The following is a 14,205-nucleotide window of genomic DNA, read 5'->3' as shown; positions in this document are numbered from 1 at the left end:
GAAAGCATGCTTTACTTACTGTAGGGCCTGCTCATAAGCTATGCTTGCCAATATGTTTCTTTAGTAAAAGAGTAGAGCCTGTAGAAGACCTGTTCAAATTTCCATGAATTTTTCAAATTTCAATGCAGAGTAGTTTTTCATTACTTAATTATTTTTGTTGGTCAGTATGACTGCTTTTATCTAGAGAAGGATATATTAAAAAGAAACAAAAACAACAAAAACAAAAAACCAACAGTCGAGAGAACATTCTACTTCCATGTCATCTGTCCATAGAGATAATATTACTGATCAACTGTCTGTAAAGCTTGTGAGTTGAATTGACTGTTTCACATATGTGATCTGTTCTCTTGAACATATTTTCTTACTGTACTTAAGACTAAAGAGATGTGTTTTAAAATTAACTACTGGTGCTTTTCCTGTGGCCTGTGAGCCTAAAACAAAGCCCTAGTAGTCCACTGAAGAATGTGAACTTAGGGGGTGACTCCATTAATAGTTTCTAATCAACTGACTAAACCCAAGATCATGGGCTGGAATCCCTAAGAACCTATTCAATTTGCTTGGAATCCTAGACCATAATCCAAATGCTACGACCTCTCAACCGCTGTTTGCACTTGTTCCCAAAGAGAACTGGGCAAAATTCTGAGTCAACACAGATCTATTACAAATACTGGAAAAAAAATCCCACAAAAATGCATACGTTACTGAGTGTATTTCAACAGCATCAGTTTCCCAAAAAAAGTACCATAGTGGAATAGATGGAATATTTCCCTTGAATGTGATGAATATCCTTCATGGCATTTGTTTATTCTGTAGGAAATACAAAAGGAACTTCAAAGTCAGCAAAGCAACATCAGCTCCACCCAAGAAAATCTCAATAGCTTGTGCCGCAAGTACCATTCCATTGACCTGGAGAGCTTGGGCAGTGCTATGACTGGGCTGATAAAGAACCACGAAGCTGTGAGCCAGTTGTGCTCCAAAACACAGGCCAGCCTTCAGGATTTTCTGGAGAAGCACTTCAATGGTGAGCTCTGACAAGCCTTTGCATGAGTAGTTTGTTTATAAGAAAGAATCCAAACCAAATGCTGCCTAGAAACTGCCAGCAATAGTTGGAAAAAGCTTTCCAGCAGAATATCATTTTAAATTCATTTGTATGTCCAGATTTGAGCAGTGAAAGTGTTGTGCTTGGGCTGTAGCCATAATTCTTCCTCTTCCTCCTCAAGAAAGTAGGGATCCACCATTTTCAGGATTCTGAAATTCATCTGGATTTTCTACATATAGCTCATTTGGGTGGAAAATTACTTCCACTGCTATGACGAAGTAACACAGTAAACTTGGATATTGGGCCATGAAACAGTGGTAGCCATGTAATTCGGGAAATTGCCGGTCAGAGGTCCCTGACTCAGCTTCCCACCCAGCTGTGTCTTTGCATTGATGAAGATGTGAAATGGCTCTAAGTCAGCTGGGTGGAGAGAGGACACGGTTCCTTCCTTTGCCATAAAAATGGCTTCAACACCCCTAGAGCCTTTGTCCCTTTGCTCTCTTACATATTCAGACAATTATTTATCTTCATTTACCAAAAGAAAGAAAGAATGGGAAATCGGATATCTTAGGAATGCAAATTTCTTTTCTGTCTTTTCTCTGAGGCAATTTCTCGATTCTGCCATGAACAGTCATAGTTATGGACCATGCTATAGTATATTCTACATGATTATTATTTTCTTTCTGGAATATTCTCTAAAGCAAGATGCAATGAGCTGAAGGCCAGCGTTAATTCATTATGGTAATCCACGAAGCTCATTCAGTGTTTTGGATGTATTTCTCATTTTCATTACTTTCAAAAGAGTCTATGCAGGAATTCCAAGAGTGGTTTTCTGGAATAAAGGCAGCGGCGAAAAAATCATCAGATAGAACTGGCGACAGCAAGGTTCTAGAGGCAAAGCTCCATGATCTCCAGGTATGAAAGCCTTTTTCTTCTTCTCTAAACTGTACTCACGTGCCTTCAGGTCAGACCTAAATCATCTCTTTCCCCAGATCTTCTGAACTTTTCTTCTTCTTTAACAGAATTAGATTTCTTGAGTCATAAAGAGATAGACAATATGAAAAGTTGAGAAAATAAATCAGAGCTACAGAATTTTTGATCCCATTTTTCTCTCTTTTAGCCTATTGACTATTCTTTGGAAGTCATTCAAAACTAAACCTAGTTTTAATTTTTATAGCAGTAAAAATATAAGTAATTTTATCTACACCATATCACTATGTGGAGGAGTTTTATTTATTTATTTTTAAGTTTATTTTTGAGAGAGAGAGAGAGAGAGAGAGCACGCACACATGAGCATGAGCAGGTGAGGGGCAGAGAGAGAGAGAGAGAGAGAGAGAGAGAGAGAGAGCATCCCAAGCAGGCTCTGCACTGTCAGCATGAAACCCGGCATGGGGCTCAAACTCACCAACTGTGAGATCATGACCTGAGCTGAAAGCAAGAGTCAGACACTTAACTGACTGAGCCACTCAGGCACCCCTATTGGAGGAGTTTTAAAATGAAGACATGGCTTGTGTTTTTCAGTAACCTACAGTCTGAATTTTGATCTAGGACAAACTCAAAGCAATAGGTATTATAGGTTTTACAGGTTTTACTGACTACGAAAAATATATGAATTCAGGAAGGAGAAAGCTATTGTGTGGTAGAGTTCAGAAGTGACTGACTCAAATTGAGTTTTCGACAAGTTTTTTAAATGGCTGATATGAGCAAAGCAAGTATCAGTTAAGTATCATTTAAAAATACATTTTTTGGTGAGGGGGACACCTGAGTGGCTCTGTCAGTGAAGCATCTGACTTCGGCTTAGGTCATGATTTCATGGTTTGTGGGTTCGAGCCCCGCGTCGGGCTCTGTGCTGACAGCTTGGAGCCTGGAGCCTGTTTCGGATTCTGTGTCTCCCACTCTATGCCATTCTAGCGCTCATGCTCTGCTCTTTCTCTCTCTCTCTCTCTCTCTCAAAAATGTATAGACATACGTTTTTTTAAATTAAAAACAATATTTTTTAAATTAATGAGGAACATGAGAATTCTGTGGCCTCATTGGTGAGGACAGTTACGTAGATAATTTATGAGAAGTCAGAGTAGGAAGATCATTATAGTAAAGGAAGTTGGCTTTCCAGGAGGCGTGGTAAATTTAAATGTGGAATTGTCTCCTTTAAGCTTGAGATGCAGTGGAACACCACGAAGAAACGTCTGAGTGGCCATCGCAAATGCCACCCAGGAGCACGGGGGAGAAGCAGGGCTGGCTCAGCATTTCTGCTGTGTTCTTCTGCTCTGCTGAAGCCACGCTCATGCATATGATCTCTCAAGCGGAGGTGCATACCAAGAAGAGAGGGGACCCGCAGGGAGGACTTTGTGTGCAGATCAGAAGAGGGGGAGGGGTGCAGGTAGTCTACCAGTTAGAGGACATCACACTAGAACACATGAAGAAGTACAGCCTGGGCTGGGCCGGGACAATGAGAACGCGGAGAGGCTGAGAGCGAGACCTTGATGAGAACGGCCTCCTTTACAGCATGGCATTGTCCACAGTTTAGTCCTCAGTGGTTCCAGTGACTGGCTGGCACCATCCTTGATTATGAGCCTTGATTCTATCTAGTTGTACATTCTCACTCTGGCCTTTTTTTTTTTTTTTTTTTTTTAATGTGAAATTTCTTGTCAAATTGGTTTCCATACAACACCCAGTGCTCATCCCAACAGGTGCCCCACTCAATGCCCATCACCCACTTTCCCCTCTCCCCCACCCCCCATCAACCCTCAGTTTGTTCTCAGTTTTTAAGAGTCTCTTATGCTTTGGCTCTCTTCCACTCTAACCTCTTTTTTTTTTTCCCCTTCCCCTCCCCCATGGTCTTCTGTTAAGTTTCTCAGGGTTCCCATAAGAGTGGAAACATATGGTATCTGTCTTTCTCTGTGTGATTTATTTCACTTAGCATAACACTTTCCAGTTCCATCCACGTTGCTACAAAAGGCCATATTTCATTCTTTCTCATTGCCAAGTAGTATTCCATTGTGTGTATAAACCACAATTCCTTTATCCATTCATCAGTTGATGGACATTTAGGCTCTTTCCATAGTTTGGCTATTGTTGAAAGTGCTGCTATAAACATTGGGGTATAAGTGCCCCTATGCATCAGCACTCCTGTATCCCTTGGGTAAATTCCTAGCAGTGCTGTTGCTGGGTCATAGGGTAGATCTATTTTTAATTTTTTGAGGAACCTCCACACTGTTTTCCAGAGTGGCTGCACCAGTTTGCATTCCCACCAACAGTGCAAGAGGCTTCCCGTTTCTCCACATCCTCTCCTGCATCTATAGTCTCCTGATTTGTTCATTTTAGCCACTCTGACTGGCATGAGGTGATATCTCAGTGTGGTTTTGATTTATATTTCCCTGATAAAGATCTCACTCCAGCCTTATTAAAGACTTTCTGACTCTGGGTTCTGGGCTCTGTTTTTCTTCTCTTGCTCTGCTATCTGAACTAAGAATTGCAGTCATTGCTCCCATGCTCCGGGGTCTCTGAATAATAGCAAAATATATTGTATTACCTTTATTTCTTGAAACAGAACATTTTGGACTCAATCAGTGATGGGCAGAGCAAGCTTGATGCTGTGACTCAAGAAGGACAAATTTTGTATGCACATTTGTCTAAACAAATTGTCAGTAGCATTCAGGAGCAAATTACAAAGGCTAATGAAGAATTTCAAGCATTTCTGAAACAATGTCTTAAAGACAAGCAGGCTCTTCAAGACTGTGCTTTAGAACTTGGGAGGTAGGTTGTTTTGATAAGTGTATATTTCATCACACACAGAATATGTTTCCAAAGACTTTGAGAAACCTTAAATACAGGTTCACACTAGAACAGTAATTAATTGCTTGGACTCTGATCGTTTTGTTTGGCTTTATTTTCTATACAGAAAAATTAAGGAATTATGCATAAATGCATGTATTTTTTGTCTATTTGGTTAACGCAAAATATTAGCTTTGGCAACCAGGTTTTAGATTATCCAAGTCTTTTCTTTGTGTCCACCTCTGTTGGGTTGGAGTGACGGCAAAAAAAAAAAAAAAAAAAAAAAAAAACACAACACCTGTCAGATTCCTATGAATCAAGATTCCAATCGGGAAGCAATGTCAACAGAGGTGAATATAAAATTAGAAGAAAAAAAACCTAGGGGGAAAAGAATGTCAGTATCATCAAAACGCCTTTCTAGTCACAGAGTAAATTGCTTCACTCTTGCCAGGTTTCTTAGAGAACCTACATTCTTTTCAAAACTTAGAGCCCTTGTGCTCTTGGATCATATTTAAATCATCATAAGATACACAGAGATAACTTTCCCTTCTTGTCCCAGGGCTTCCACTGCCCTACTCAATCCATTGGAGTCCCCAGTAGTAAGACACAAAGTTAAGTGCATATTGACATAGGAATGTAATCTTGCTAATAATTACCAACTGATTACCAGGAAATCAATTTGACAAGATGGGGTGACTCTGCTTAGATCTCAAGACATGTGTCCACTATTTGTCATTTTGTTACTGAAATAAATGATTATTTGGATGGGTGTGTTGTTGAGTTTTCTTCCATACCTGAAAATTCATGAGATTTTAATTGCCATCAACATTGTGACCTCCGCTATTTGAATTTATTTATTATAATGAGTACAGAAGGATTTCTACAAAGTATTTTCTTTTCTGTAGCTTTGAGGATCAGCACAGAAAACTGAACTTATGGATCCACGAAATGGATGAAAGGTTAAGTACGGAAAACTTTGGAGAGAGTAAACAGCACATTCCTGAGAAGAAGAATGAAGTCCATAAAGTTGAAATGTTTCTGGGAGAACTATTGGCTGTGAGGTATGGTGCAGAAATGGAATAGGTCCTTGCTGTACTAACAAGCTGTTACTTCTCTGGTTGGTTGGCTCTTTGCTTTGGTTGTTCATTGGTTGGTTGCTTGGTCGATTGGTTGGTTGGTGATGGTGGTTGTATCTGTTTCTATCCCTAAATGTCTAGGATACAGATGATTGTGTGGTGTTCTCTATGGCAAAGTGGTATTCCGGAGAGAGCACAGGGATAGAGGTGAGGGGGTATCTGCATCCCAGGTCCACCTCCCTTTGCTCAATAAATTGGACAGGCCACTCACTTCCTGTATTTCTTGATTTTGCCTTTCAGCATTTTGCTGCTAGTAGTACCATACTTTGTTTTTAGAGGTTATGATAAGGATAGCAGGTCATATAATAAAGGGTACTTTTCATTTATAAAAACAATGCTTTAGACCCCAGTTTCCATACATTCTTCACATACTTGAGCAGCCAGTTTTATTTCCAATCTGTACCCATCCTCGTAACATTCTTAGTAATGCAAAAGCTATGGCCATTAAGTCCGACTGTCCTGGAGGTTCCTCTTCTCCATTGCGGTATTTGTCTCTCCGTCGTCTCTTGGCTGAGCAAACATTTCTGGCTCCTTTCCCAGGCAAAGTTCTCTGGCCTGTGCTTTTGACTTCACCAGCTTCAGGGTTTTGCTCACTGAATTCACCATCCACCCTGGCATGTTAAGTTGCTTTGTTGGTACTTGGAGTGCAGGTTGACCCCAAGGTTCTTTTTTTTTTCCTTTTTTAAAATTTAATTTATGTTTTTAATTTACATCCAAATTAGTTAGCATATAGTGCAACAGTGATTTCAGGAGTAGATTCCTTAACGCCCCTTTCCCATTTAGCCCATCCCCCCCTCCCACAACCCCTCCAGCAACCCTCTGTTCTCCATATTTAAGAGTCTTTTATGTTTTGTCCCCCTCCCTGTTTTTCTATCACTTCCCTTCCCTTATGTTCATCTGTTTTGTCCCTTAAAACCCTCATACGAGTGAAGTCATATGATATTTGTCTTTCTCTGACTAATTTCGCTTAGCATAATACCCTCTAGTTCTATCCACGTAGTTGCAAATGGTTGACTCAAACCTCTTAACTATCCTCTTAATGAGCAGATGTACTCATCTGTGAAGCAGCAGAGGCTAACATCCAGCCTGCTTAATCAGACAAATCAGCAACAGTGATCAATTCAGTAAAAAATGTCTAATTCCAATCATATTCATTCCTTCTTTCTGCTGAGTCTTCTTTTTGGTCAAACTTGCCTAAAAAACAAACATGCAAACAAATACACAGACATAACCCATAGTGACAGCTGCTATTGGTGTGCTAGTTTGATGACTATTATAAAATTTTCCTGGAATGCTTTGGTCCCTGTGAGCCCTTTGGTCTCTGGAGCCTTTACCACGGAGTAAATTCTTCATTGAATCTATACGCGCCAACCCCCAATAGTGAGTTCCTCAAGGTCAGGGACCTTTAGGTCGTTATCATTGTTATAGTCCCAATGGCTGGTATAGTACTAGAAAAAAAAAAAGAAAATATTTGCTGATTTAATAGAAGAACAGTATCATTCTAACTATATGGCTTTCTGAAAATTACACTGCACTTTATTTGCTTTTTAAATCTTGACCCCTCTGTAGATACAATGTAACATGGCCACACCTACTTCTCTCTTTCTTCCAAACTGTTAAAATGACTTTACATATTCTTCTTGAGCTGGTATTCTCTGGTGTTCCAGGACCAGAGGCTAAGAATCCTTAAGTGTGTTTGCCCCCAGGCTCTTTGTAACTGGCTACTTCTCCGGACAATCCTAATATAGTCTGCCTCCCCCCTCCCCCCCCCCCCCCAGGTTCTCCAGCTGGGTCACCTGACTTCTCCCTTGCTGGCCACTTGACCCTCCCCGTCCTCTGGATTGTTTTCATCATAATATCACACTCAACTATCTGGAGGGGATGCCTTTTTTTTTTTTCAAAGTGCCCCAGATTTGAGATTTATTGAACTTCTATCATCCATTAAGGAATTCTTTTAGCAACAAGTGATATCCGTCGTCTTGAATTATTTAACTCACTTTGTTGCTTAAGCCAACTTCTTGTCTTACCAGATTATAAGAAATGTAATTTAGAGTAGATATAATGTTGTACAAATCATATATCACAGAGGGCCACAGGATGCTCAGAAAAAAAATGACAGACCTTGTAGGAGATAAAGTTTGTATTCTTTTCTCAGTACTCACAAGAGTTTGTGTTCACACATCTGCACTCTCCCTTTTGGTATCCTGGAAAATTTTTGATAGACATACTGATCAGAATTCAGAACTCTGTAGAACAAGGTAAAGCCAACCCTCCCACTAAGACTACACTTTCCCTTGACATAATTAACATAAATCCAAACTGAGATGAGCCAAGTACCCAGGATACAACAAGGAAACCCATCAGCACTCATATAATGGCCCTTTGAAAGAAACTGGTTTTTTGCACATTATCTTTTGCACTGGGTCCTGGGGATATGGGATCAATGCAATAACCCTGGCTTCTGCAGGGTGAAAGCCTGAGGACTGAGGCAGAGAGGGTGCATGAGGTCATAGAAAGGGACAGAGACAGAATGGATAGGGACGAGGAGACCTGTACTCTCCTCCCTCCCTGGGGTCAGTGCGATGCTGCCTGTGGAGGTGATGCCTGCGCTGGCATTTGAAAGGCCGACTAGGAAGGAAGCAGAGGAGAGTAGAAGGGTTTTCACAAACAGGAATCCTCGTGTATGCACCAAAAAGCAGAGGGTCTGGGGACAACTCGGGAGTAGAGCATGAAGTCAGAACAGAGAAATGTTAGAGATGAGGCTGGAAAGGCAGTCCTGGGCCATTTTCTGATGTGGATTCCTTAAAATATAGGGCGGGATCTATGCACAGCATAGATGGATTGAAATCCCCGGATGTATATTGAGTGCATTCAGAAAAACCATAGGGATGCAGGTAGCCAGCCCTGTGAAGGTCCCCAGCATCTTCCTTTTAAAGGCATGTTAGCCGTGAGCTCTTGTCTGGCTACTTCTCCAGGATTGACTATCTGTTGTACTCCCGAATGTCAGAATTCAACTTTTTTTTTTTTTTTTTCTGTTTTTTTTAGAGAGTCTCTGGATAAGCTTTCCCAGAGAGGGCAGCTTCTCAGCGAAGAGGGTCACGGGGCTGGAAAAGAAGGACGCCTGTGCTCCCAGCTCCTCACCAACTACCAGAACTTACTCAGAACGACCAAAGAGAAACTCCGGAGCTGCCAGCTGGCCCTGCAGGAGCACGAAGCCCTGGAGGAAGCTGTGCAGAGTATGTGGTCCTGGGTGAAGGACATTCAAGACAGACTGGCCTGTGCGGAAAGCACTGTTGCAAGCAAAGACACCTTGGAAAAGCGGCTGTTACAAATACAGGTAAGCGGAGAACAGCTGCCAGACACAGACAACTTCTAAAGACCAATTTGCTTAGATTCACAAATATCTGAGCTAATTGTCCTAATTGTTCCGTGAGCCTCTCAGTGAAGATCATGTGGGCAAAACAGAGAAATTGGAGAAAGGGATACGGAGGGATCACACTGCCCCTTCAATAGCTTCAAAATAATTTTTGATTTCATTTAGTAAGTATTCAGCAGATGTTATGGGATGCTGACTCTACTCCAAGCACTATGCAAGTCATTGGGGAAATGGAGACAAAGATTCGTGCTTCCTTTCCAGTTCACAGTCTAGTGGGAGAGACTAACCCGTAAATAGTTACCTGCAGTAGCCCATGGAGACAGGGGCCATGACCAAAGCAAACAAGTGTGTCCACCAACCCAGCCTGCAGTCAAATGAAGGGGACCTTGAAAGATGGGAGTTAGCCAGGCAGTATGGGAGGGGGCTGTTAGGTTTCTGACAAGTGTGTCTTTATTTTTAAAATAATTTCTTTTTACTTTGAAACTAACATTCAGTAAATGTACACTTCTAGGTTAGTGGTCCAGAGTTTTCCAAGAATTTAAATTGGAGTTAATCCTTGACTCCAAGACTCCTGATATCTGATGTTTAAATAATTAAATATCTGGGGCGCCTGGGTGGCTCAGTGGGTTGAGCGTCCGACTTTGGCTCAGGTCATGATCTTGCGGTTCGTGAGTTTGAGCCCCGTGTCGGGCTCTGTGCTGACAACTCAGAGTCTGGAGCCTGCTTCCAATTTTGTGTCTCCCTCTCTCTCTCTGCCCCCTCCCCCCACTCGTGCTCTGTCTCTGTCTCAAAAATAAATAAACATGAAAAAAAATTAAATAAAGCATCATTTTGCACTAGGGTCCAGGGTTTCTTGTTGTGTTTTCATTTTAAAGTGAGTAAGGTTTCTCATGGGAAACATAACTGTTTTTCAAAATATGAGAAGGTTCTAATATTCCTACTGACAGGAATTCACTGTTCCTTCATAGGACATTCTCCTGTTGAAAGGGGAAGGAGAAGTTAAGTTGAATATGGCCATTGGCAAAGGGGAACAGGCCTTGAGAAGTAGCAACAAACAAGGTCAAAAGGTGATCCAGACTCAGCTACAGAACCTTAAAGATGTGTGGGCTGATATCATGAGCTCCTCCGTCCGTGCTCAGAGGTACAGAGCCTATTTTTAGTGTTTATTTTCCTAAATAAAACCTCGTGGCTTAGTAAATGATGGAACAATGCTGAGAGTATCCTGTGGTAGAGTTACGAAGCATATTATTTTAGCTAGTTATATGCATACTTCTCTTTGCCTAGATTATAGTTTCTGTAATGACAAAGACAATTTTGTTTGTTTGCTTGTTCTGTGCGTGTGTGTGTGTGTGTGTGTGTGTGTGTGTGTAATATTTACATCTCCCATAGTATCTCTCATGGAATCTTGCACACAACGTGGGCTCAGTAAGATCCCTCCTTTCAATTCATCAAAGCAAGGGTGTATGGTCTTTAATAACTTTAATAATGTTTCCCTTTTTAGAGGAACATACAGGGAATTAATTTGTTAGCAACTGTTCAGCTTAAGTGTTTATCTTTTTCTTAATCAGAAGTAATGTCACCCACAATGGGGCTGTGGAAATGTGTGTAGGCTTTTAGATTGTCCCAGTGATGGGCGCATCCCTGGCGTTTAGTGACTAAGGCCAGGAGAGCTTATGTCCTGCGGTGCGTGGGGACGTTCTCCCACACCCAAGGATCCTCCCACCTGGGATTCCGTAGAGAAGACAGCAATGGATGAGGAGCAAGCAGAGAAGATACTGATTGTTACGCCTGGTGTTGTTGCAGTTAAATTTATGAGTGGAGAGTGCCACCTTCCTTTCTTTTCCACGTATCTGCAGATCATCTGGCTGGCTGGTGGGACCAATGACCTTCAGTCAGAATTCTACTAAATTACATTCCAGCAGGCATATTCTGAAAGCTGTATATACTTTTAGGTCGCGGGGGAAGTGTGTGCTTAATAATAAATAAATGAATAGCGAAGGAAACAGATGAATAAAAGATTAAAGCTCATCACAAAACAAAACATAACACAACACAACACTGCAGTTATCCACACCAATGCAAACGGTGAACCATGGTTATAACTACATTTTAGAGACTTTGTTTTGTTTTGTTTTCTTTAAATACAGAGCATAGGTGGTGACTCCCAAGGCCAGCAGGACTTTGAATCTCAGGAATAACTTATAATGGTCCACAAAGAAAGAAATCAGATCCTCTGGTTCTATTATTCTAGAATGAGGACTGCTGGAGCGTGAACCAAACCTCCCAGTGCTTGGCAATAGGCTGGCTCCATAAAAGAGAATATGAATGTGGGTGAATGTTTTTTGGATGTTGGAATAAAATGTTAAATACAAGAAGCAGATTCAAATCCTTGATTCTGCTTTTTTTGAGTAAGAAATTAAATTTGACAACCACATATTAAGCAGTAGCAGTGCTCCAATTATGAGCTAAAATAACGAAAGGAAACAAAGTAGTTTTTGCTCTTTAAGTGCTCAGAGGATAGGGTGGGATGCATTCTAAAACGCTCCAACTCAGGTTGTGTTACTAAGACACTGTGGGCTTGTAGGATAAGGCAGGGCCTGGGGGTGCTTCTGGAGAGATGAGATTGATTTGGACTTTCTAGAAAATTCTTTAAGGAAAGGATAGCACTTCAAAGTACCTATGTTGAGGTTTCTATTGGTGCAAAAGGAGCAATTTGAGGGGATGCTGGAAGTACATTTACCACAGAACTCCAGGATACAGAACTCCACAGAACTCTACCATAGAACTCCAGGATCATAGGCTAATATGCAAGGGATGCTTGGAATGGTCACTAAGATGAGTTTAGAGTAGTTTGTAAAGCTAAATAATGGCATTAACAGATTTTTTAAATCTGTTTTTAAAAAATGCCAGTCTGGAGAGCCTTTTATTTGACAGTCTGGAGAGCTATTTACTTGACTATTACTTATATGACTTATATGACTATGTTTCTTATAAATATATTAAGCCCTTTTGTCCTTTACACATTCAACTCAGGAGCACTAAGCACTGTCCATTTTTGAATGAAAATCAATCTAATAATATTATGTACTTAGAAAGAATACCTTAAATTTTGAATTCTAGTCAAGAAATAGTTATCAACTGATTTTTAATAAGGTAAACTGGGTCCAAGAAAATTAAGAATTGGTATATATTAAATAAAATTTAATTGGTGCCCCAGTACTGATGTTTTAACAACAAAATACATAACTTTGCTTACTTAGGTCCATTCGCATTCGGAAGACAAATCTAGATGCCTGTATGACTGTAACATCTTACTTCAAATTCAACGTAGATCTCTTTTCATTTGAGGAAACTATTGTGGGTCAGAGAAGCAGTGTTTTCATCACAGAATAGCCTTCAGTAAAACAGCTTACATGGATGCAATGCCCTCCTACTAAGTTTTCAGTAGGCATGTCAAGATAACTTATTTTTGTGATGTGTGACATTAATTCTAGCACTTTGGAGTCTGTGATTAGCAAATGGAACGACTATCTAGAGTGGAAAAACCAGTTGGAGCAGTGGATGGAATTCGTAGATCAAAAAGTGGAGCATCCCCTACAACCACAGCCAGGTCTGAAGGAGAAGTTTTCCCTCCTGGACCACTTCCAGTCCATCGTGTCCGAGGCAGAAGATCATGCCGGAACGCTGCACCGTCTCACCTCGAAATCCAGGGAGCTCTACCAGAAGACTGAGGATGAATCTTTCAAGGAAACAGCTCAAGAGGAACTGAAAACACAGTTTAATGATATAATCACTGTTTCCAAGGTTAGTATTTTACATTGGAGAAAAAACTCCAAGGGTTCAGGTAAAGAATATACTCCAGGTTGAATTACAGGGGATCTGGCTGCCCTAAAACTATTTGTATATTTAGTGAACGGTTATTACATAAAGATCATTACTCACCTATGGATCCCCGTGAATCCTTCTCTTTCTGCAGTCTTGGGATTATTTTTATTCTTTGTTTTTCACCGTTCTCCACTTGGGATATTAGTCCATTTGTTTTCTTTGTTAAGATTGAGCCTCAAATGTCAGTATTTGCAGTTCTTCTTCTGTTGTTGGCCATTTGTATCTGTTGTATTAAATGCGAGTCTGTTTGCCTCCTAGATTTCAGTCGTGTACAACGTATGTTGTGCATTTCTCATTGTAGTATAAACTGCCTTTTCCTATTCTTATTCTCCAGATATAGGCTCCTTTATGTAAAATCAAGATTGTTTTCAGTTCTCTCTGATTCTTTACTTTCCCCCATGAATTTCTTTTGTGTGTTTGTGACAATGTTAAAGAAAATTAGGGAAAGATTTTTTTTTTCCTTTCTTCGTTTTCCTTTGGGGAATTCTCTTTGTATTATTAACACTACAATTTTTAACATGTGTGTTAGTTTATCTTAATTTTTATTTTGCTAATGGTTGATAATGGTTAAGCTCTATGACTCTGAGGTCAAAAAGACCTAAATTTGAACTCTGCCTTTGACCCTCTTTTGGATGTGTGACTTTGGGCATGTTACTTAACCTCTGTGACCTTTGTTAAGTGCTCTTTCCTACAATATAGTGATAAGAGTATCTGTATGACAGGAATGTTGAGAGGACTAAATGAGCAGATACATTTAAAGTGCTGAGCAGAATACTGTCCACAGTAATTACACTGTAATAAGACTCTAATAACACACCAATAATATACTGTATTGTTGCCTAAATAATAGTTATAATAATTATTAAATGGGTTAGTAGCGAGGGATGTTAGTGAACGTTCATTCCGCATAGATTTTTGTTCTAACCAAAAGTAAATTTAAAGGAAAATGGTTGCTTCCTTAAAGTCTTTCAGTCGAATTAAGATTTGATGTCTTC

The 14,205-nt window shown here is 40.3% G+C and overlaps 1 protein-coding gene across 18 annotated transcripts in view; it reads left to right on the top strand.

Moving 5' to 3' along the window:
* SYNE1 (spectrin repeat containing nuclear envelope protein 1) overlaps positions 1 to 14,205 on the top strand; it is a 480,528-nt gene that overhangs the window by 223,443 nt on the left and 242,880 nt on the right. For all 18 annotated transcript variants that reach the window (XR_015251658.1, XM_086708164.1, XM_086708163.1 and 15 more), the window contains 7 exons: positions 814 to 1,021; positions 1,842 to 1,954; positions 4,590 to 4,795; positions 5,719 to 5,874; positions 8,995 to 9,286; positions 10,294 to 10,466; positions 12,820 to 13,129. Coding sequence is in view for 17 of the 18 variants with exons in the window: in XM_086708164.1 (XP_086564290.1) it covers positions 814 to 1,021; positions 1,842 to 1,954; positions 4,590 to 4,795; positions 5,719 to 5,874; positions 8,995 to 9,286; positions 10,294 to 10,466; positions 12,820 to 13,129 (1,458 nt within the window). In the remaining variant the exon portion in view is untranslated. The remainder of the gene's footprint in view (positions 1 to 813; positions 1,022 to 1,841; positions 1,955 to 4,589; positions 4,796 to 5,718; positions 5,875 to 8,994; positions 9,287 to 10,293; positions 10,467 to 12,819; positions 13,130 to 14,205) is intronic.

The sequence above is a fragment of the Puma concolor genome, chromosome B2 (genome assembly GCF_028749965.1).
Source record: "Puma concolor isolate L17-30 chromosome B2, mPumCon1.1.hap2, whole genome shotgun sequence".
In the NCBI taxonomy this organism is placed as follows: domain Eukaryota; kingdom Metazoa; phylum Chordata; class Mammalia; order Carnivora; family Felidae; genus Puma; species Puma concolor.
This window is presented reverse-complemented; position numbering and strand designations above follow the sequence as displayed.